The sequence below is a fragment of the Chiloscyllium plagiosum genome, chromosome 2 (assembly GCF_004010195.1).
Source record: "Chiloscyllium plagiosum isolate BGI_BamShark_2017 chromosome 2, ASM401019v2, whole genome shotgun sequence".
Classification (NCBI taxonomy): Eukaryota; Metazoa; Chordata; class Chondrichthyes; order Orectolobiformes; family Hemiscylliidae; genus Chiloscyllium; species Chiloscyllium plagiosum.
In genome coordinates, this window is record NC_057711.1 from 1685426 (window position 1) to 1710321 (window position 24896).

The window sequence follows — 24896 nt, forward strand, 5'->3', positions numbered from 1 at the left end:
TTGCAACATTTAAGAGACATTTGGATGGGTATATGAATAGGAAGGGTTTGGAGGGATATAGGCAGGGTGCTGGCAGGTGGGACTAGATTGGGTTGGGATATCTGGTCGGCATGGACGGGTTGGACCGAAGGGTCTGTTTCCATGCTGTACATCTCTATGACTCTATGACTGTATAATCTACACTATTCCATTCTCATCCATATGCCTATCCAAAGACCATGTAAGTGCCCTTAAAGTTGATAAATCTACTACTGTTGCAGGCAGTGTGTTCTCGGCCCCTACTACTCTCTGAATAAAGAAACTACCTCTGATATCCATCCTGTATCTATCACTCCTCAATTTAAAGCTATGTCCCCTCATGCTCGTCATCACCATCAGAGGAAAAAGGCTCTCACTGTCCACTCTATCTAATCCTCTGATCATATTGTATGTCTCTATTAAGTCACCTCTTAACCTTCTTTCTAACGAAAACAGCCTCAAGTCCCTCAGCCTTTCCTCATAAGACCCTTCTCTCCATACCAAGCAACATCCTGGTACATTTCCTCTGAACCCTTTCCAAAGCTTCCACATCCTTCCTGGAATGAGGCAACCAGAACTATATGCAATACTCCAAGTGCGGCCGCACCAGAGTTTTGTAGCAGCTGCAACATGACCTCATGACTCCGAAAATCAATCCTTCAACCAAAAAAAAAAGCTAACACACCATATGCCTTCTTAACAACCCTATCAACCTGGGTGTCAACTTTCAGGGATCTACGTACATAGACACAGAGATCTCTCTGCTCATCTACACTGCCAAGAGATGGAAATGTGTTGCTGGAAAAGCGCAGCAGGTCAGGCAGCATCTAGGGAACAGGAGAATCGACGTTTCGGGCATTAGCCCTTCTTCAGGAATGCCAAAAACCTTACCATTAGCCCAGTGCTCTTTATTCCTGTTGCTCCTTCCCTAGTGAATCACCTCACACTTTTCCACATTAAACTCCATTTGCCACCTCTCAGCCCAGCTTTGCAACTTATCTATGTCCCTCTGTAACCTGCAACATCTTTTGGCACTATCCACAACTCCCCTGACTTTAGTTGGTTGAATCCTTACAATCTGGCAACTGGCTGTTTGGCCAAGCAACTCCACACCGACTCTCTGAAGAGTATCCTACCCAAGAGTATCCTTTCCTATCCATTCCTCTACATTTATCCCTAACCTACACATCCCTGAACACCAAGGGACAATTTAGCACAGTCAATTCACCCTAACCTGCACATCTTTGGATTGTGGGAAGAAACCGGAGCACCCGGAGGAAACCCACGCAGACACGGGGAGAATGTGCAAACTCCACACAGACAGTCGCCTGAGGCAGGAATTGAACCCGGGTGTGAGGCAGCAGTGTCATCTGCCAATTACTAACTTATCCTTTTATACCCTCATCCAGATCATTTATAAAAATGACAAACAACAGTGGACCCAAAACAGACCCTTGTGGTACACCACTAGTAACTGAACTCCAGGATGACTATTTCCCATCAACCACCACTCTCTGTCTTCTTTCAGCCAGCCAATTTCTGATCCAAACTGCTAAATCACCCTCAATCCCATGCCTCCTATTTTGTGCAATAGCCTACCGTGGGGAACCTTAACAAATGCCTTACTGAAATCTATATACGCTTCATTAACGGCTTTACCCTCATCTACCTGTTTGTTCACCTTCTAAAGAATTCAGTGACCTATGCTTCACAAAACCGCACTGACTATCCCTCATCAAATTATTCCTCTCTTATAACCCTTTCCAACACTTTACCCACAACCGAAGTAAGGCTCACTGGTCTATAATTACCACTGTTGTCTATACTCCCCTTCTTGAACAAGGCAACAACAATTGTTACTATCCAGTCTTCTGGCACTATTCCTGTGGACAATTGATGACATAAAGATCAAAGCCAAAGTCTCTGCAATCTCCTCCCTCGCTTCCCAGAGAATCCTAGGATAAATCCCATCTGGCCCAGGGGACTTATCTATTTTCACTCTTTCCAGCATTGCTAGCACCTCTTCCTTATGAACCTCAATTCCGTCTAGTCTAAAAGCCTGTGTGTCAGCATTCTCCTTAATAACATTGTCTTTTTCAAGTGTGAATATTGATGAGAAACGTTCATCAAACCAAGGCCTCATCTCTCTCTCGGGAAGACACAGAGAATCTGACAGTGCTATATCAGTGGATAGTAGGGGATATCGATGTAGACTGAGGATATATCCCCATTGTCCCTGAAAATATTTATCTCTCAATCGACAGCATGTCTTTATCATACAGGGTCAGTGAGTTTTCACTTTTCCCGTGACCTCAGTGCCACATACAGTTCTTTACCTCAGCAGTGACGGGTGCCCTGGTTCTCCCCCGCACATGGGACACCTTCACCCTGTGTGCCCACGCACTGTCGGCTACGGACTTGTTGGTTGTTGCTACAGGAGGACCACTCTGACCAGCAGCTCCACTGCCCATCGGTGTAACCTGCTGCTCAGTGAGGAGAAGAGAGATGCAGTTCATTGCTGCTTCATACAATCCACCAACACCATCCCCAATCACAGTCTCAATCCCAACCCCCAACCTCCAACCCCAAACCTTAACCCCATCCCCAATCCTATCTCAATCCCAACCCCCAAACACCAACCCAAACCCTGCACCGAACCCAACCCACCTTCACATCCCTGGGATACCATCCCTCAGTCTACTGTGAGACTCTCACCCATCCCCAAGGGAGAGTATTCTCTCACCCTGTTCTTGCTGACCCCCATGAACACTCCCCCCCCACTCCCCTCACCCACCCAAATGCCCAAGCGCCTACCTTCTGCTGGGAGTTCTTTCCAAAGGTAACTGTCCGGTGAGCTGGCACTCCTGCCACCCCATTGGAGGTGGGTTTGTAGACACAAAAGCTCCTACATCTACTCACAATCGTAGACTTGTTTATCCGAACTCCACATTCGCCCACAGGAACTATCCCACACTCGCTACTAACCATTCAGGAACCTGGAGTCTTTATCGCTGCACCAACGCCCCCTTTTATCACTTTCTGATCCAGAACTCAAACACCACTCCCCTACATCCTGAATCCACCCAGGGCACTCTGGGACCTGATAACAAATTGGGCAAGACTGGCTATGACATATATTGGTCCCTGGGCTAATTCCAGGAGTTGCTTTGGTGGTGATGGGGTAATGTTGGAGGGTTTGTACCTCACTGGGTTTGGTGACAGGTTTGGGAGTTGGTGGAGCAGCTCTGACCCACCCTCTCATTCCCTCTTACAGTGACAGGGTGGTCTCCCAGCTCAGTAACCTTCCAGTTATTGAGAGGTTTACCTAGTGTTTGCAGACCTACTTGTTAACGTGCAACACCTCCCCCACCCCTGAACAAACCCCTTCAATGGACCGAATGGAATATAGCTTTGGAGTAAGTGATTGGATTTCCAGGGGGTGTGACCCCAGGGTAACTGGACCCTGTGGAAGGGGAAAGGGAGGGGCGGGAGTTTCAGCGAGAGGTTGGGAGAGTGTGCCAACCACTTGAGAGTGTTGGGAAGCTGGGTGAGCTGGCATGTCCTTCTCCAGAGCAGGCCCAGACCTACCTTTGCCTTTGTTTTGCGGTTTGGGGATTTCACAGGCTAGGCCCTGGAACATCATGCTGCACAGGCACCGACACTGGCCATCCAGCTGGATCACTGTGCCACCGTTCATACACGGGGCACACTTACACACGCTGTACTCTGCCTCATAGTCAGAGATAGCTCGCTCCAGGTTCTGCCTGATCACTGTGGCATCTCTCATTGTGACTGGGACCAAACTGTAGACTGGCACCACCTGGCAGAGGCAACATTGCAGTCAGTGACCAACATGTGGCTAGAAAAGATCATAGAAATCATACAGTGCACACGAGATCCTTCAAGGCTGTCCCACTAAAACTACGTTCAATCCACCGAAGCCCCACTTGACCCATGGCCTTGAATGTTATGACAGTTCAAGTGGTCATCCAAGTACTGCTTCCTGCATCAACTACCCTCCCATTGCAGACTCCCCTTGCCCTCTGGGTGAAAAGGTTTCAACTCTGCTCTAGACCTCCTGATCCTCACCTTAAAATGATATACTGCTGTTGTTGATCAACCAAATGAGGGGAACAGCTTTCTCGTCGCCCTTGTCCATGCTCCTTATAATCTTAAACACATCCACCAAGTACCTCTGCCCCATCCCCCTCCCCTCTACACCCACTTCTGTGTTCCAGAGAAAGCATCCTGAGCCTATCCAGCCTCTTTTCATCAGCTGGGCAATCCGGCTTGTCCTCACAAAACTGGAATGGCAGGATTTTATGAATTGACATTTAGTATTCACTCCACACACAAACCAACTTTTAACCAACTTGCCCATCTCACCAGCGCTCTCTCTCTCTCTCTCTCTCTCTCTGTCACCATAATCTTTTAAAAATCTTCATTTAAGTTTGAGACTTCAGTCCCAGATCCAAATTTCCCATCCTCAAACTGAATGTGGAAATTTTGGCTGCAGAGATTTTGGAATGCATTGATGGTAATCTCCCAGAGATTTTCTGGATTCTGAATCAGTCTGAGCTGTGATGTAGCTGCTCCTTTAACAAGGTTACGCTGTCCTTGTTTGTTTTTCAGAGAGGTCATAAGAGCAGCAGTTCCGAAAAGTCTAGGTTTGAAGGGTTTTAGGGCTGGTTTGATTATAGCTAACAGATACTGCCTCAGGCGAAAGACTTTTAAGCTTAAAAAGAAACCCTTGTACAATGAAAGGGGAGTGGCCAGTTCCCCCAGCTCAGCTTTTCTCTGGTTTGGTTTGAGCAGTCTGGTTGTTCACTGAAAGTGGTCAGTCAGTTATGAGGCTACTGGACCAAGTAACAGCTGCAATGAAGAAGGTGTTCCATGCTGAATCTCTCCACCAATTCTCTCTCCTGTAACACCCTGTGTTTGATTGTATCTTTTATTTTGCAAAGGAGTATCTATGGGGATTGTTCCCACTATTTGGAAAAGCATCATTAAGTTGGGAGGAACTGTTGGGTTTTTGGATAGGTTATTCTATATTCTATTCTCTTTCGTTTTCGTTTCATTCGGTGATCTTGCAAATAAATTCCGTTTTGTTTAAAATTGTTTGGTTAGGCTAGCTGCATCCATCCTGGAATATCCCCATTTCCGCCAGCTTAAAACAACGGGCAAAGTTAAGGCCCGAGCTAATTTCTTGAAATGTGCTGAGAGGGTCTGCCCTGGTCCATAACAGATTGGGGGCTCTTTGCAGGATTTGTTCTCGAGTTCCGAATCGGGGTTCAGGTTGATGGACCCAAAGGCAGCGAGTGGGAAGTGTTAGCATCTTTTGTTCCTAGTGTTGAATTCGGTTGGTTTAAACATTGCGTGGGATAGCAATGGCTTTTTCAGTCACCGGAGATTTTCTTGGGTGTGGAAGAAGTGACTTGGGAGGTTTTACAAAAACGTGATTAAGGCCAAGCTGCTGGCATTAGCAGTCAAGCTAGACTTGGAGCTGCCTCCTTTCACGAGGAAATGAGAGACAGCAATAGCTCAGCATTTAACTTTGCTGGAAATGCCTTCAGAAACTTTAGAGTTGGCTAAAATTCAATCGAAAATGAAGCAACGTGAGTTAGCGGCAAAAGATAAGGAAAGAGCAACAGAAATAAAATGGTTTGAATTATGATTAAAAGCAGAGGAAAGAGAGAAGGAGAGAGGGAAGAGAGGAAGAAAGTGAGGGAGTTTCAACTTCAGAAATTGGCACTTGGACAAGAAAGTCAGCTTAAAAGGATGGTGAAGAAGGCTGAAGGTAGGCTTAGTGAGGAAGAGAGTGAAGATGAGCAAACCCATGGTAGCCAAAGGCCTGGTGAGAATCTGTTGAAATATATTCGAGCATTGCCGAAATTTGAGGAGAAGGATGTGGAAGTCTTTCTCATCTCATTGAATCCTGAGGGACAGGCTGACAGTGTATTTGGGAAAGGCAAAGATTGATTAGGGATAGTCAACATGGCTTGATGTGTGGGAAATCATATCACACTAACTTAATTGAGTTTTTTGAAGAAGTAACAAAGAGGATTGATGAGGACAGGATGGTAGATGTGACCTAAATGGACTTCAGCAAGATATTCGACAAGGTTCCCCATGGGAGACTGGTTAGCACAGTTAGATCTCATGAAATACAGGGAGAACTAGCCATTTGGATACAAAACTGGTTCAAAGGTAGAAGACCTTTGGTGGTGGTGGTGGAGGGTTGTTTTTCAGACTGGAGGCCTGTGACCAGTGGTGTGCCACGAGGATCAGTGCTGGGTCCTCTGCTTTTCATCATTTATATAAATGATTTGGATGTGAGCATAAGAGGGACAGTTAGTAAGTTTGCTGATGACACAAACATTGGAGGTGTAGTGAAGAAGGTTACCTCAGATTACAACAGGATCTTCACCAGATGAGCTAATGGGCTGAGGAGGGGCAGATGGAGTTTAATTCAGATAAATGCGAGGTGCTGCATTTTGGAAAGGCAAATCAGAGCAGGATTTATACACTTAATGGTAAGGTCCTAGAGAGTGTCGCTGAACAAAGAGACCTTGGAGTGTGGGTCCATAGCTCCTTGAAAGTAGAGTCACAGGTAGATAGGATAGTGAAGAAGGCATCTGCTATGCTTTCCTTTATTGGTCAGAGTATTGAGTACAGAAGTGGGGAGGTTATGTTGTTACTGTACAGGACATTGGTTAGGCCACTGTTGGAATATTGCATGCAATTCTGTTCTCTCTGCTATAGGAAGAATATTGTGAAAATTGAAAGGTTTCAGAAAAGATTTACAAGGATGTTGCCAGGGTTGGAGGATTTGAGCTGTAGGGAGAGGCTGAACAGGCTGGGGCTGTTTTCCCTGGAGAGTCGGAGGCTGAGGGGTGACCTTATAGAGGTTTATAAAATCATGAGGGACATGGATAGGGTAAATAGACAAAGTCTTTTCCATGGAGTGGGGGAGTCCAGAACTAGAGGGCATAGATTTAAGATGTAAGGGGCAACCTTTTCACACAGAGGGTGGTACGTGTATGGAATGAGCTGCCAGAGGATGTGGTGGAGGCTGGTACAATTGCAACATTTAAGAGGCATTTGGTTGGGTATATGAATAGGAAGGGTTTGGAGAGATATTGGCCAAGTGCTGGCAAACAGGACTATAATAGGTTAAGGTATTTGGTTGGCATGGATGGATTGGACTGAAGGATTCAGTTTCCATGCCGTACATCTCTATCACTCTATTTGAAAAGGTAGCTAAACAATTGCTGTTGCCAGTGATCTTGACGGCTTTGTTGATCCAAACAAAACTTGGAGGTACAGCGAGTGAGGTCTTCACATCATTGTCAAAGGAGATACCTGGGGAGTATGAGGAGGTGAAGAAAGCCATCTTAAGTGCACCTGAGCCAATACCAGAAGCCTATAGACAATGTTTCAGGAATCTAAGGAGGGATCCTGGTCAAACCTACAGGAGTTTGAAAAGGTCAAACAAAGTAATTTTGATAGGTGGACAAGGGCATTAAAAATAGAGCAAACCTATGACACTCAGAGATCAATTATTTTGGAGGAGTTCAAACATTCACTTCCTGAAGTATTGAGAACTCATGTGGAAGAGCAGAGAGTTAAAACGACTGATGGTTATGAGTTAGTTCATAAATCAAAGTTAGGCTTCCAAAATCAATTTCAATCCTTTAGGGATAGAAACTGGGGAAAAGAGGAATCCTCACGTGGAGAGGGAATGGTAGATCTCGGTGAAGATCATAAGGAGAACTTAGCACAGAGTAAAAAGGAAACCCTTAGGGGGGGAAAGGGAAGTTAAAAAAGCTCCGTGTTTTCACTGCAATAAAGTTGGCCTCATGAAATCACAGTGTTTGTGGGTTAGGAAAAGCACTGGGAAGCGGGATGTAAGGAAACAGGATAAGCCTATGGAGGTTAGAAAGCTGCACCAGAATGTAAAACCTGGCCAGAGATTGGTTAAGGAGGAAGTGCCAGATCTTCATAAAACATTTACCTGCGAAGGTGAAGTTTGTTCGCATAGGCCGGGAGCAGCAGGTAAAGAGGCTACAACATTGAGAGATGCAGGATCCTCTCAATCTGTAATGTTGAAAGATGAAGAGATATGTACCTCTGAAGGACTATTGCCAGAAAATATGCTAGTGACGGAAATTCACGGTGAGACAAGAAGCGCTCAATTAGGTAAAGTGATGTTAGAGTCCACTGAAGAGTGGAAGAGTTACGGTAGAAGTACTGAACAAACTCTCAGCTCCAGGAATACAATTTGTCCTTGCTAACGATATAGCTGGTTCACAGGTAGGAGTGCTGTCTACCATGATTGAAAAGCCAGTGGAAACTCGGGCAATGGAACTAACATAGGACACATATCCTGGGTTTTTCCTGTCTGTGTGGTAATGAGGTCGCAAAGTCACCAGTTGGAACAGGAGAGATCAAAGGGTACATATAGAAAAGTTGAAGTGGAATTAGCAGAGACCGTGTTAGATCAGATAGTTGACACAAACTAGAGGCAGATAGACGACAATGCAGACATTTTCAGTTCAGATAAATTAACTGAGTTACAGCAGAAAGATGAACATTTAAAGGAATTGTATCAAAAGGCATCCACGGAAAAAGAATCTGAACATATCACTAATCATATTGTCATTAAAATGATGTCTTAATGAAGAAATGGAGACCATTACATGTTCAGGCAGGTGAGAAATGGATGGAAGTTCATCAAGTTGTATTGCCGGTTGGGTATAGACAGGAGGTGTTGCAGGTAACAACAGTTAGGGTCAGTTAGGAGTGAAAAACACTCAAGCTAAAATACAAAAACATTTTTACTAGTCTGGAGTGCACAGGATGTGGTTGAATTTTGCCAGACATGTCATATATGTCAGGTAATTGGAAAACTACAGGCAGTAATAAAACCCACACATTTAATACCTATTCCTGCATTTCAGGAACTTTTTACAAGAGTCTTAATTGATTGCTTAGGACCCCTACTTCAAACAAAAGTGGGAATCAGTATTTGTTAACAATAATGGATGTGTCTACTAGATTTCCAGAGGCCGTTCCATTATGCAATATCACAGTAAAAGGGTCTGTAGAGGAATCACTCAAATTTTCACTAGCTATGGACTAGCCCCAGAGATATAACCAGACCAAGGGTCAAACTTCACATTGAAATTATTCAGGGAAGTTATGGACAGCTTCGGAATAAAACAATTCAAATCTACTGCATACCATCCAGAGTCCCAGGGAGTACTAGAGAGGTGGAATTAAAGATTATGTTGAGGGCTGATACCAGGACTATCCAGATGATTGGGATAAAGGAATTCCGTTTGTACTTTTCCTAATCAGAGATGCACCAAATGAATCGATCAAATTCAGTCCATTTGCATTAGTTTTTGGGCATGAAGTGGGAGGACCACTAAAATAGATTAAGGAGAAAACGGTAAGTCAGAATTCAGAAACCACATATTTGGACTGTGTGTCAAATTTTTGAAAGACATAAAAGAGACCTAAGGGGCAACTTTTTCACACAGAGGGTGGGACGTGTATGGAATGAGCTGCCAGAGGAAGTGGTGGTGGCTGGTACAATTACATTGAAAAAGCATCTGGATGGGTACATGAATGGGAAGGGTTTGGAGGGATATGGGCCAGCTGTTGGCAAATGGGACTAGAATAATTTAGGATACTTGGTCAGCATGGACAAGTTGGACCAAAAGATCTGTTCCTGTGCTGTGCATCTCTATGATTATGACTCTGTGTTCTCTAATCTTTCAAGTGGAACTTGAATCCACAACTCACAATGTACCAATGAGACACAACTGATTGCAGTATAACCAGAGAAGGTTTGTACATGACACAGAGTATAGAGATAACATTCTTGTATTTCTAAGTTGCCTGCTGGTCTAAGGAAAGACTGGGAAACTGATACAAACTACAAATAGAAACCAGATGTGACCATTGGACCCTGTTTTTTCTGTTTAGTAGGACCATGACTGGTCTGACCATATTTGGAATTCTACTTTTCCATCTACCCTCGCGAACACTCATCCATCAGGAATTTATTCACCACTGTCTTAAAAATAATAATTGATCGCACCTCCAATGCCTTCTGAGATAGAGCGTCAAAGCCACACAATCCTCCGAAAGGAAAACATTTCTCCTCATCTCTGAGCTAAAAGGGTGGCCCCTGATTTTAAAGCTGTACCCCTAGTTCTGGACTGCTCCCCCCACCCCCTCAAGAGGATACAACCCTCCCACATCCACGTTGTCAATATCATGCAAGATCTTGATACACTTCAATCAAGTCAGCTCTCAGTTTTCTAAAATCTAGTGGAAACAAACTGAGTCTGTCCAACCTTTCCTGATAAAACATCCCACTCACTCCAGGTATCAATCCAATACACATCCTCTGAACTGTCTTCAATGTATTTGCATCCATCCTTAAATCAGGAAAGCCAGACTGCACACAGTATTGAGATGACCGTGATGGGGAGGTACCGATGTTGGACTGGGGTGGACAAAGTCAGAAGTCACATGACTCTAGGTTATAGCCCAACAGGTTTGTTAGAAATCACAAGCTTTCGGAGCTCTGCTCCTTCGTCAGGTGACATGATTAGATTAGATTCCCTACAGTGTGGTAACAGGCCCGTCGGCCCAACAAATCCACACCTACCCTCCGAAGAGTAACCTAGCCCCCTCTGACTAAGGCACCTAACACTATGGACAATTTAGCATGGCAATCCACCTAACCTGCACATCTTTGGGCTGTGGGAGGAAACCCACGCAGACACTGGGAGAATGTGCAAACTCCACACAGGCAGTCGCCCGAGGCTGGAATTGAACCTGGGACTCTGATACTGTGAGGCAGCAGTGCTACCCACTGAGCCACACATCGGTTACGACTTCTATTAAACCCATGGGATTATAACCTGGTGCCATGTGACTTCTGAGTATGAGATGGATCTCATCAATGTATAACTGAAGATCAGGAACATTTGATCTTTTCTGTCCTGTACACTCCCAGTCTGGGTGATTGATGTCTGTGTGTGAGCCAATATTGGTATGGTCTCCACTGAACTGTGCTAAGGCCAATGTCCTCGCCAACTACATAATAAGAAAAATAGAGAGGAGCTTAAACTGAAGGGGTGGCACAGTGGCTGAGTGGTTAGCACTGCTGCCTCACAGTGCAAGGGACATACCTCGGGTGACTGTCAAAGTGACTCAACTTGCACATTCTCCCTGTGTCTGCGTGGGTTTCCTCCCACAGTTCAAAGATGTGCAGGTTAGGTGGATTGGCCATGGGAAATACAGGTTTATAGAGATAGGTGAGTCTGGTTAGGATGATCTTTGGAAAATCGATGTGCATTGAATGGCTTACTTTCACACTGTAGGGATTCTATGAATAACACTCTTTTATGTCCAATTCCTTTCATAATGTAAGGCTCTGGTCAGATCACATTTGGAGTACTGTGCGCAGTTTTGGGCCCCATATCTCAGGAAGGATGTACTGGCTCTGGAGTGTGTTCAGAGGAGGTTCACGAGAATGGTCCCAGGAATGAAAAGCTTAACACGTGAGGAATTTTTGAGGACTCTGGGTTTATACTGTTTGGAGTTTAGAAGGATGGGCGGGAATATATTAGAAACATACAGAATACTGAATGGCCTGGACAGAGTGGATGTTGGGAAGATGATTCCATAGGTTGGAGAGACTGGGACCCGAGGGCACAGCCTTAGAATAAAGGGGACACCTTTTAGAATGGAGATAAGGAGAAATGTCTTCAGCCAGAGCGTGGGGAATCTATGGAATTTACTGCCGCAGAAGGATGTGGAGACCCAGATCATTGAGTATATTTAAGACTGAGATCGATATGTTCTTGAGTATCAAGGAGATCAAGGGTTATGGGGAGAGAGTGGGAGAATCGGGTTGAGAAACTTATCAGCCATGATTGAACGGTGGAGCAGACTCGATGGGCTGAATGGCCTGATTTCTGATGGTCTATAATCAAGGAGAACATCCGACTATCCTTCCTGAGGATGTGCTGTACCTGCGTTCTCATATTTTTGTTCGTCAGTGGAATACCTCAATCTTGCTGTGATCATCAGTCATTTAATATTCTACACTTTTATTTTTTCTGCCAAAGTAAATACAGTAGCGCCTCGAACCCGTTCACGAACAAATCGGTTTCCGAACAGGATTGTGTGTAAAATTTTGCTTCAATGTACGTACGAAATTCAAGGTGCAAACGAAGGTACGAACGCAAAAAGCCGGCGTGCGACCACGTGGTTTCATTGTTCTGCTTTGCTACACGCTTGTTGAACGCAAAAGCTCTCGGGCCCCGCGTAATCTCATTCAGTTTGTCTTTGGCGCACGTGCGCGCGCTGTGTTTTCGGGGCTGGGGAGCGGATCAATTGGAATTACATTAATTCAAATGGGAAAAATTGATTCAGTTCACGAACTTTTCGGTTCGCGAACCGGGTCCCGGGACGGATTAAGTTCGTAAGTCGAGGCGCTACTGTAATTCTACATTGTCCGATAATAAACTCTACCTGTCAGAGTTTTGCCCACTCACTCAGCCTATTATTATTCCTTAAGTCTTTTTCTACTACATCCTTTCCCATTCATTTTAGTGCTGTCAGTGAATACTAACCTTCACTCCCCTCGCGCAAGTCACTGATGTAAATTATTAAACATTGAGGTCCCAGCACAGACCCCTGTAGGATGCCCTGCCAACCAAAGACCCACTTACACATCATCTAGTTTGGAGCCAATCAGCTCATCCATGTCAATGTATTACCCCCTACAATATGAGCTTTTAATTTCTGCAGTAACCTTTGATGTGGAAAGGGTAAATGTCATAGAATTTCTGCAGCATGGAAGCAGGGCATTCAGCCCTTCAAGTCCACACTGACCCACCGAAAGGCATCCAACCCAGACACAACCCCCACTACCCTATAACCCTCCATTCCCCATGGCCAAGCCACCTAACCTATATACCTTTGGACTGTGGGAGGAAACTGGAGCACCCGGAGGAAACCCACACAGACACGGGGAGAATGTACAAACTCCACACAGACAGTTGTCCAAGGGTGGAGTTGAATCTGAGACCCTAGCGCTGTGGGGCAGCAGTACTAACCACTGAGCCACTATATGATTAATGGTGAAGTAACTTCCCAAAGCCTGTCCACCATCTGCAAGGCACAATGGGGAGTATGCCCCACTTGCCTGGATGGATGTAGCTCCAATAACACTCTCTTTTCCAATTAAATTCCATTTGTCCCTGCGCTGGCCAGCTGACCAACCCACTGATACCTTCCAGCTGCATGCATCTAATCTCTTCACCCGACCAATTCTCCTCTCATCTGCAAAGTGTTGATTACATGGAGAAAGACCATATCTCCAGCATTGCTAATATCCCAAAGGTGTGCCACTGGAAGTATTTCGGTGGAAGCATAAAATGATAAAGAATTGTTAATTAATGAAAACGAGTGGGAAAACTGTGGCAAATTAATTTCAATGTCAGCAAATGTGAAATCTTCCTCATTCAATCAGAAAAGGACACAACAAGGGAAGGTGTAAGTGTTGAAAAATGTTGGGGGAAAGGCTCATGAACAGATGAAGAAATAATCAAACAGGCTAATGGAGTGCTGGACTTTGTAGATAGTGAGTGGAATACAATGTGATAGGAGTTATGCCTGAACTGCACAAAGCCTAGTTTAGATCACACTTGGAGTCTCTGACAATGGTTCTGGGTATGACATTTTAGAAAGGGAGGTATTCACTGAGAGAAAGAGGGTGACATGACTTTACCAGGATGATACCTGGACACCAAGGGTTACCTTCTGAGGTATGATCATAATTATTGGTGTCCTCTGACATGCAAAAATGGAATGATTGATTTGACCTAAAACACATGGTAACAGAAACCATTCCTATTGATTAAAGACTGCAATTATAGACCAAAAATTCAGAGCCAGGCATTTCAGGAGCGAAGTTGAAAATGTGTTGCTGGAAAAGCGCAGCAGGTCAGGCAGCATCCAAGGAGCAGGAGAATCGACATTTCGGGCATGAGCCCTTCTTCAGGAGTGAAGTTAGGAATAATCAATTGTCAGTGTCAAAACTGAGAGGGATTGATATTTTTAAGAATGAAAGGTATGATGGGGAAAAGATGTACAATCACAGATCAGCCAGCATCTCATGGAGTGGTGGAATACACTGCAGTGCTGATAGGACAGTGTCTGTTTTAGATTGAACTGGAGTGAATTGAGAGGGAGGAGCAACTGCATAAATATCCAGTCCCATTGCCTCACTGACAAGAGAGGCCTGGACTGAGAAACGCCCTCACTCTGCCCCTCAATATCCTCCTGCAACAGAGGAAGGAGGCCATTTGGCCCATCATGCCTGCTTTGTTTCTATTACCCAAATCCAACCTCCTGCCTTTCCCCTGCACACCACTTCTATCCAATAACCAACCAATGCCCCTCTTGAATGCACTCAGACTGGACAAACAAGGTAAGGGAATACATGGTGAATGTAAGGACCCTGGGGATCAGGGGGACCTTGGTGTACATGTTCACTGGTCCTTAAAATAGCTGGGCATGTAGATTAGATTAGATCACTTACAGTGTGGAAACAGGCCCTTCGGCCCAACAAGTCCACACTGACCCGCTGAAGCTCAATCCACCCAGACCCATTCCCCTACATTTACCCCTTCACCTAACACTGCGGGCAACTTAGCATGGCCAATTCACCTGACCTGCACATATTTGGACTGTGGGAGGAAACCGGAGGACCCGGAGGAAACCCACGCAGACACAGGGAGAATGTGCAAACTCCACAGACAGTCATCAGAGTCTGGAATCAAACCGGGGTCCCTGGTGCTGTGAGGCAGCAGTGCTAACCACTGAGCCACCATGCTTATCTACTGAGCCACTGTGCTTATGTGGTTAAAGGGGTTTACCTGCTTTTATTAACTGAGGCGCAGAGTTTACGTGTAGAATGGTTAACGCTAAAAAGTATAAACATTGGTTAGGCCGTAGAGAGAGTATTGCATGCAGTTTTGGAATCCAAATTATAGGAGGGATGTGATAGCACTGGGTACAGAAGATATTTACCAGGATATTGCCTGGGCTGGAGAGTTTTAGTTATGAAGAGAGATTGGACAGACTGGAGTTGTTTTCCATGTGAGCAGGGAGACTGAGGGGGGTCCTGATTGAGATGGATAAAATGCTGAAGGCCATAGACAGGAAGGCACATCTCCCATTGATGGAGGGACTAATGACTGGGGGTGTGGGGGAGGGTTTGAGGATGGGGGAGGAGACAGTGTTGATTTAAATTGAGTGCCTGCAGGTTTAGAGGGAAATGTGAGGAAAGTGTTTTATAGATTCATAGGATTCCTCTGCTGTGGAGACAAGCCATTTGGCCCAACAAGTCCACACCGACCCTCTGAAGTGTAACCCACCCAAAACCATTCCCCTACACTATTACTCTATACTTACCCCTGACGAATGCACCTAACCTACACATCCCTCAACACTATGGGCAATTTAGCATGGCCAATTCACCTAACCTACACATTTTTGAACTGTGGGAGGAAACCGGAGCAACTGGAGGAAACCCACGCAGACACGGGGAGAATGTGCAAACTCCACACAGACAGTCACCCGAGGCTGGAATCGAACCCGGGTCCCTGGTGCTGTGAGGCAACAGTGCTAACCACTGAGCCACCGTGCCACCCATCACCCAGAGGGTGGTGGGAATCTGGGAACTTGCTGTCTGTAGAGCAATTTCATCACAGCAAAGAAGCATTTGGATGTGCACTTGTGACGCCAAGATTGTGGGACAAGAGCTGGAAATAGGGTTAGAGTAGTTAGAGTAGTTAGAGTAGTTAGATGCTTGTATTTGACTGGTACAGATTCAAAGGGCTGAAGAGCCCTTTTCTGTGATGTAGATCTCTGTGACTGTATGAATCCCTCAGTTGACTGTGCCTTCCCCAAGTTTCCAGAGAGCTGGATCCATTTCTTCCCCACGTGCTGTGTGAGGAGGTTATGTTCTCACACTCCCCTGGCTTTGTTTGCACACCATTTTATATCTCTGCCCCTCTGCTTCTTGTTACTTTTACAAGTGGGAACAGCTTCTCCCTATTTACTGTGTCCAGCCCCCGCTCATGATGTTGAAAACCTCTATCAGATCCCCTGTCCACCTCCTCTCTCCAGGGAGGACAGTCCCAGCGTTTTCAATCTATCCTTATCACTGACGTTTCACATTCCTGGAACCATTCTTGTAAGTTGCCCTCAGACTCGCTCCAATGCTTTCAGATAGAGTCATAGAGATGTACAGCAAGGAAACAGACCCTTCAGTCCTACCCATCCATGCCAACTACATATCTCAACCCAATCTAGTCCCACCTGCCAGCGCCCAGCCCATATCCCTCCAAACCCTTCCTATTCATGTAGCCATCCAAATGCCTCTTAAATGTTGCAATTGTACCAGCCTCCACCACATCCTCTGGCAGCTCATTCCATACACGTACCACCCTCTATGTGAAAAAGTTGCCCCTTGGGTCTCTTTTATATCTTTCCCCTCTCACCCTAAACCTATGTCCTCTAGTTTTGGACTCCCCGACCCCAGGAAAAGACTTTGTCTATTTACCCTATCCATGTCCCTCATAATTTTATAAACTTCAATAAGGTCACCCCTCAGCTTCTGACGCTGCAGGGAAAACAGCCTTAGCTCAAATCCTCCAACCCTGGCACCACCCTTACAAATCTTTCTTATAATGTGTCCACACAACTGTCTACAAGCTCCAGCTGGGGTTGAACAAGTGTCTTGTACATGTTCCTCATCACCTCCTCGCTCTTGTACTCTCTGTCCCTATTAATAAAGCTGAGCACACTGTGTGCTTTATTCATTGCTCTCTCCATCTGTTCTGTGTCCTTTAATAAACTGCACGCACATATGCTCAGCTCCCTCTGCTCCTGCAGCCCCTTTCGAACTGTTTTGCCTATTGTACAGCATCTTGCAATGTTGTTTGAACATCTGACTGGATGTACCCGCGCTCGGTATCCTGACCTGCTGCCTCACTAACACTGCAGCGTGGATGAGTGACCTGGCCCAGTCCATGTAGACAGAGACATCGAGAGGCTGCATTCTCTCAGACAGCAGCACATTCAGCTTGGTCAGAAACACTGTGTCACCACCAGATACAAAGGACAGCACGTCCTTGATGATGGGCTTTTCCGTTTTCGAAGCTGGAAAACAAAAACTTTTAAAATCAATGGGAATTTGACTAGAAGTGCTGGTGGAGCAGCTGACCCCTCCTGTGTACCATTCCTGAGTATTGGTGTGTCACTACGGGATTCGATAATCCTGCTCTGTGCCTCACAGGGATAACTGTAGCAAGGCTCCCAGAGGCAGCGGTGGCTACGCGAAGGGCAGCAGCAGGATGGGAACAGTGCCAGCACTCACACCTTCCCAACCATGGCATTCTCACTATTCCTTCACGGAGACATAGGCCTGGAACCCAATCCCCAACAGTACTGTGTATGGACCAAACAGCTCAGCAACACCACTCTTAGGGCCAATTCACTACTGCTCCAGCCAGTCACACCCACATCCCACTAACAAACACCAAAGAAAGAGCAACACAGCACAGGAACAGGCTCTCCGACCCTCCAAGCCTGCACCGACACATTTTGCCCTTTCCGTAGTAAAACTGTCTTACCTTACAGGATCCATATCCCTCTATTGCCTTCCTATACCTGTATTCGTTCAACACAACGACAGACCATGTGGGAAATAACTCCCTGCACAGGACCTGGGTGTTTGACTGTAGTACTGTCCCTGTCCTGGGAGTGTTTGATGGGGACAGTGTAGATGGAGCTTTACTCTGTATCTAACCCCGTGCTGTCCCTGTCCTGGGAGTGTTTGATGGGGACAGTGTAGAGGACGCTTTACTCTGTATCTAACCCCACAACTATCCCTGTCCTGGGAGTGTTTGATGGGAGGAACAGTGTAGATGGAGCTTTCCACTGTATCTAACCCCGTGCTGTCCCTGTCCTGGGAGTGTTTGATGGGGACAGTGTAGAGGGAGCTTTACTCTGTATCTAACCCTGTGCTGTCCCTGTCCAGGGAGTGTTTGATGGGGACAGTGTAGAGGAAGCTTTACTCTGTATCTAACTCCATGCTGTCCCTGTGCTGGGAGTGTTTGATGGGGACAGTGTAGAGGACGCTTTACTCTGTATCTAACTGCATGCTGTCCCTGTGCTGGGAGTGTTTGATGGGGACAGTGTAGAGGACACTTTACTCTGTATCTAACTGCATGCTGTCCCTGTTTGGGAGCACAGGTTGATTGACCACCCAACAACCTGACAGGAGAACATCCTGCTGCTGCTTAGCTTTTGATTTAATGAAGAAGAAAGTATCTGCTTATGGCTGGAACACTCATACGTACTGTAGCTTCCTTTTGTGATCTTCCTACAGGTGTCAGTGTTGAGATTGAGATTAACTCCGACCTTAGTGGAGTTATGTGCTTCCATCAAACTCTGTTGGATGTTGAAGTTTGCATCAAATCCCAGACATCTCTTCACTTGTTCATTGGTGATACCTGTGAACAGAGAACAGCAAGCATTTCCATTGGGCAATCAATGATCCTGACAAATTGCCCAGGAGGCTGAGGCGGCAGATGGAGGGGTATCAGATGGAAGGATACAAAGATATGAGAGGCATAGAGAGAGTGATGCCTTTATTTCAGCAAGGCATTTGATAAGGTTCCCCAGGGTAGGCTATTGCACAAAATACGGATTAAGGGTGATTTAGCGGTGGAGCATTGGAGGCTGAGGGGTGACCTTATAGAAATTTATAAAATTATGAGGGGCATGGATAGGATAAATAGACAAAGTATTTTCCCTGGGTTGGGGGAGTCCAGAACTAGAGGGCATAGGTTTAGGGTGAGAGGGGAAAGATATAAAAGAGACCTAAGAGGCAACTTTTTCACGCAGAGGGTGGTACGTGTATGGAATGTGCTGCCAGAGGAAGTGGTGGAGGCTGGTACAATTGCAACATTTAAGAGGCATTTGGATGGGTATATGAATAGGAAGGGTTTGGAGGGAAATGGGCTGGGCGCTGCCAGGTGGGACTAGATTGGATTGGGAATCTGGTCGGCATGGATGGGTTGGACTGAAGGGTTTGTTTCCATGCTGTACATCTCTATGACTCTATGACTGCTGATTGTCATTTTTATACGTGACCTAGATGAGGGCATAGAAGGATGGGTTGGTAAATTTACAGATGACAGTAAGGTCGGTGTTTTTTTTGGATAGTGCAGAAGGGTGTTGCAGGTTACAGAGTTACATAGATAAGCTGCAGAGCTGGGCTGAGATGTGGCAAATGGAGTTTAATGTGGAAAGGTGTGAGGTGGTTCACTTTGGAAGGAGCAACAGGGATAAACAGTACTGGGTTCATGCTAAGATTCTTAGTAGCGTAGATGAGCAGAGAGATCTCAGTGTCCTGGTACATAGATCCCTGAAAGTTGCCACCCAGGTTGATAGGGTTGTTAAGAAGGTGTGTGGTATGTTAGCTTTTATTGGTAGAGGGATTGAGTTTCGGAGCCACGAGGTAATATTACAGGTCTGGTGTGGCCGCACTTGGAATATTGCGTCCAGTTCTGATCACTGCGTTATAGAAAGGATGTAGGAGCTATGGAAAGGGTTCGAATGATATTTACCAGGATGTTGCCTCGTATGGAGGGAAGGTCTTACGAGGAAAGGCTGAGGGACTTGAGGCTGTTTTCGTCAGAGAGAAGAAGGTTGAGAAAGACTTAATTTAGACACATAAGATAATCAGAGGGTTAGATAGGTTAGACAGTGAGAACCTTTTTCCTTGGGTGTTGATGGCTAGCATGAGGGGACATAGCTTTAAATTGAGGGATGATAGATATAGAATGGATGTCAGAGGTAGTTTCTTTACTCAGAGAGTAGTAGGGGTGTGGAACGCACTGCCTGAACAGTAGCAGACTTGCCAACTTTAAGGGCATTTACATGGTCATTGGATAGGCATATGGACGAGAATGGAACAGTGTAGGTTAGATGGCCTTCAGATTGGTTTCACAGGGTGGTGCAACATCGAGGGCCGAAGGGCCTGTACTGCACTGTAATGTTCTATGAGTAGATTGTGCGAATGTCTTTCTCATGGCAAATGAGTCTAAGAGCAGAAGGTATAAGCTTATGATGAGGAGTAGGTAAGTTAGGGGCGATCTAAGAAAGAATTATTTCCCCAGAGGGTAGTAGAAATATGGAATATGCTCCGTGAGGGGGTGGTGTGGGGGTAGGTAACTCTCACAACATTTGAGACCCATTTTGAGGAGCACATAAAATGCCAGCTCATTGTAGGCTGTGGACCAAATGCAGATAAACGAGATTAGTGTATTGTTTGTTGGTTGGCATAGATACAGTGGGCTGAAGGGCCTCTTTCTACGTTGTATGACTATACGACTCTACAGTAGGCCCAATCCGGCCTGTTATAGTTTGGCTGGATAAGGTCCCTAGTGCCCCCTACTGGCTCCCTGTCAGGCTACAGATCGCCTTTTAAATTCTCAGCCTTGCATCTTCAAGTACCTTCATGTTTATCCCTACAGCATCCCAAAATAACTAGGGATACCTCTAGTTCTGGCTTCTTGCAGCATCACTTTTACAATATGTTTATGTCATTATAAAGCTATAGATCAGCACCAGCATTACCTCCACCGCTGATGTGCGTGCTTTCAGCTCAGCTATTCTCTGGCTGAATGGTTGACGATTGCCTTTGTGTGAGAAGGTCATCAATTCCTTGACAAAACTGAAAGAACAGCAGATGCTGGAAGTCAGAAACAAAACAGAATTTGCTGGAAAAACTCAGCAGGTCTGGCAGCACTTTTGGTAAGAAAGCAGAGTTAACAATTTGGGTCTGGTGACCCTTCCTCAGAACTGATTGTAGCCAGGAAAAGGTTGGTATCTATGCTGAAGAATGTTGGGGAGGGGGAGTGGGTAATCAGTAAGTGGAGATAGAGTCCGAAGAGAGAGACTCAAAACCAGTTGGATAGACAACGGAGTGGTTAAAGGCCAGCCTGGGAGAATCGATAGCTGCTGATGGGGACTGTTTGTCACTGACAATGGGTTGTGTGATAGCAGACCATGTAATGACAAGGTCTGGTGTGTGGCTAAGGATACAGGAGAAGGTGCTTAGGCCTGAAGATTGTTGAACTCCAAACTGAGTCCTGAAGGCTGCAGGGTACCCAAGCGGAAAATGAGGTGCTGTTCTTATAGCTTACGCTGAGCTTCACTGGAGCACAGTGGCAAGCCTGGGTCAGAGACGTTGGCCAGGGAACAGGGTGGGGTGTTAAAGTGGCAGGCAACAGGAAGCTCCGGGTGTCTTTTGTGGTAGATGTCTGTGAAGTGGTCACCCAGTCTATGCTTCATTTCCCCAGTGGAGAGGAGACCACATTTTGAGCAGCGAGTGCTGTAGACTAAATTGTATGAAGTGCAGGTAAGGTGCTGCTTCAGCTGGAAGGTGTGTTTGGGCCCTTAGATATTGAGGAGGGAGGAGGTAAATGGGCAGGTGTTACAGGGGAAGGTGTCATGGATTTGTGGCTGGGGTGGGGCGTGGCGGGGGGAGGAGGTGGACCAGGGTGTCCCAGAGGGAACGGTTGGTGTGCAGCCAGGAACGATCTAACTGGCAATCTGTTAGCGAGTGAGGAAGCCAACTGAGTGTGGGGAAAGGTGGTATAAGGTGGGGGCTCGTGAGCTGAGAGCTCTCATACACACACTCAACCAGCATGGCAACAATCCTGGCATTCCCCATTCCAATATTCAGGTGATTTGATAACGGGGGGAGGGGAACCAGAGTGTAAACTCTGAAAGAAGGAAAATGCATTGATGTAGCGCCCTTCAATAAAATGAAGTGATTCACTCTGTCCATACTTGGCAGAGAGTTTCATGGAGGTCCAAATCCAAAGTGAAAGTGAAGAGTTTTCTGGATGGCATAGAATTGGACTTCTTCAAAGTGGCATCAGTTCTGAGCAGTTAGACTGTGGCTGAGGTTGCCATGGGGATGAAAACTAAAGCAAAAATACTTGATGAAAACTGGTTGGCTTAGAGCTGGATGCCAGCCCTGAAGGAGCGCACAATAACTGGAGAAGGAAGCAAATCTCCCCACACAAACAGCAGCAAGAATTAAAATAGCACTCCAGCAAGTCAATCATAGAACCCTTACAGGGTGGAAGCAGGCTATTCAGCCCATCAAGTCCACTCCATCCCTCCAGTGAGCATCCCACCCAATCGCTGTAACCCTGCATTTCCCATGGCTAACCCACCTAGCCTGCAAACTAGGGACAATTTATAGTCATAGAGTCACATTCTTCCCATGTCTGCGTGGGTTTCCTCCGGGTGCTCCGGTTTCCTCCCATAGTCCAAAGATGTGCAGGTCAGGTGAATTGGCCGTGCTAAATTTCCTGTAGTGTTAGGTAAGGGGTAAATGTAGGGGTATGGTGGGTTGCGCTTTGGAGGGTCGGTGTGGACTTGTTGGGCCGAAGGGCCTGTTTCCACACTGTAATCTAATCTAATCTAATCATATGGCACAGAAGCAGACCCATTGGCCTGGACGATATCTCTCCAAACCTTTGCAACCCATCTATCCAAATGACGTAATTGTGCATTGCCAAACCACCTAACGTACACGTCTTTGGATTGTGGGAGGAAACCCACGCAGACACAGGGAGAATGCCCAAACTCCACACAGACTGGAATTGAAGCCAGGTACCTGGTGCTGGGAGGCAGCAGTGCTGACCACTGAGCCATCGCAAGTGGTATGGGATTGAGTTAAAAAGGATGGAATCCTAAAAGCGACATGGGTAACTCAGACATGCTGAAGAGCTGAATGTGAACTGGATGATCTAGGAATGTTGAGATTAAGACGGGGTTGTCAATGCTGTATCCAGAGATTAACCATGTGAATGGAGAAGGCAGACAAATCGAAGTTAGAAGAATCAAAGACACTAGAAACAATGGCAGGCATGAAATAATTTCAAGATGGAAAACATTGTTGGAACGGCTGAGCAAGGGATAAACAATCTGAATGTTTGAATGCACTTCACACTCACATTGGTTGATCACGCCAAATGTTAACAGAGTTAACATTCCGAGCCCAGTGACTCTAGAGGAGTGTAAGGAACTGGAAAATGTTGGATTTCATGCTGTTAGCAGACAGGGAGGAGGAAGTGAACCTGGAGAAGGGTCACTGGACCCAAAATGTTAACTCTGCTTTCTGTGCACAGATGCTGCCAGACCTGCTCCAGCTATTCCTGGGTGAGGGCATGTCTTACGAAGAAAGGTGGAGGGACGTAGGGCTTTACTGATTAGATTAGATTCTCTACAGTGTAGAAACAGACCCTTCGGCCCAACAAGTCCACACCGACCCACCGGAGAGTAACCCACCCAGATCCATTTCCCTCTGACTAATGCACCTAACACTATGGGCAATTTAGCATGGCCAATTCACCTGACCTGCACATCTTTGGACTGTGGGAGGAAACCGGAGCACCCGGAGGAAACCCACGCAGAGAATGTGCAAACTCCACACAGAGTCCGAGTTGCCCGAGTCTGGAATCGAACCTGGGTCCCTGGTGCTGTGAGGCAGCAATGCTAACCACTGAGCCACCGTGCCATCCTCACTGGAGTGAAGAAGGATAAGAGGTGACTTGATAGAGGTGTACAAGATGATGAGAGGCATAGATAGAGTGGATAGCCAGAGACTTTTTCCCAGGGCAGAAATCTCTATCACGAGGGGACATAATTTTAAGGTGACTGGAGGAAGGTTTAGGGGAGATATCAGAGGCAGGTTCTTTATACAGAGGGTGGTGGGTGTGTGGAATGCACTGCCAGCAGTGGGAGTAGAGTCATTTAAACGATTCTTGGATAAGCACGTGGATGATAGTGAAATGAAGGTTTGTAGGTTAGTCTGATCTTAGAGTAGGTTAGAAGGGGGGCACAACATTGAGGGCAGAAGGGCCTGCAGTGTGTTGTACTGTTCTATGTTCTAATAAGACACAGACATAGCAGGGAGAGGGACGTAAGAAAAATAGAGGCCAGAGGGCTCACCCTGCGGGTTTGAATCTCAATATTGATCACTCGAGAAAGTGCAGTGTCCACATAGAAAATAAGGTGCTGTCCCCTTTGTGTTTGGGGGCTTTGTCGGAACACTGCAGCAAGCCCAGGGCAGGAAGGTTCACACGACAGAAAGGTGGTTGGTTGGAATGATGAGTAACTGGAAGGGTGGGCTCATTCTTACAGACAGAGTGGAGGGGTGTCCACAAAGTGGTCTCCCAGCCAGTGCTGGGTCTCCCCATTGGAAAGGAGGCTGCATCAGGAGCTGTGAACACAGGCACCTCGACTGTAAGAAGCTCAAGTAAAACACTGCTTCACCTGGAAGGTGGGACTGGGACCTGGGACAGGGAGGGGGGAGGAGGAGAAAAACTTTCTTTTAAACTTTTGACTCCTTGTCTTTCCCTGTTTTCTATTTCCCCTCTATTGTTCGACAAAGTATTTGCTAAATCTCACTTTAACAAAACTCCTTCCTCAGTGATAGTCTAGGCTTTGCCTTACCCTACATACTCACCTCTACTCCCCCAGACCAGTCAGCTATTCCAACATATTCCAGCTGCAATTCATCCTTCAGATTTCAAAGCAATCCTGGATCGGTCCACACTCCAAACCCCTCCCCCCCTCCCTCACCACCTCGTCCACACTCCAAACCCCTCCCTCACCACCTCGTCCACACTCCAAACCCCTCCCTCCCTCCCTCACCACCTCGTCCACACTCCAAACCCCTCCCTCACCAC

General features: G+C 46.2%; 1 protein-coding gene across 1 annotated transcript in view; it reads right to left on the bottom strand.

The window, feature by feature from the left end:
• The window catches only part of c9 (complement component 9), a gene marked incomplete at its 5' end in the record, with an annotated part of 48590 nt that overhangs the window by 2470 nt on the left and 21224 nt on the right, over positions 1-24896 (bottom strand). Inside the window, 4 exon segments of the mRNA XM_043703045.1 lie at positions 2355-2501; positions 3607-3838; positions 17099-17277; positions 18480-18632. Of these exon segments, the coding sequence (XP_043558980.1) occupies positions 2356-2501; positions 3607-3838; positions 17099-17277; positions 18480-18632 (710 nt within the window).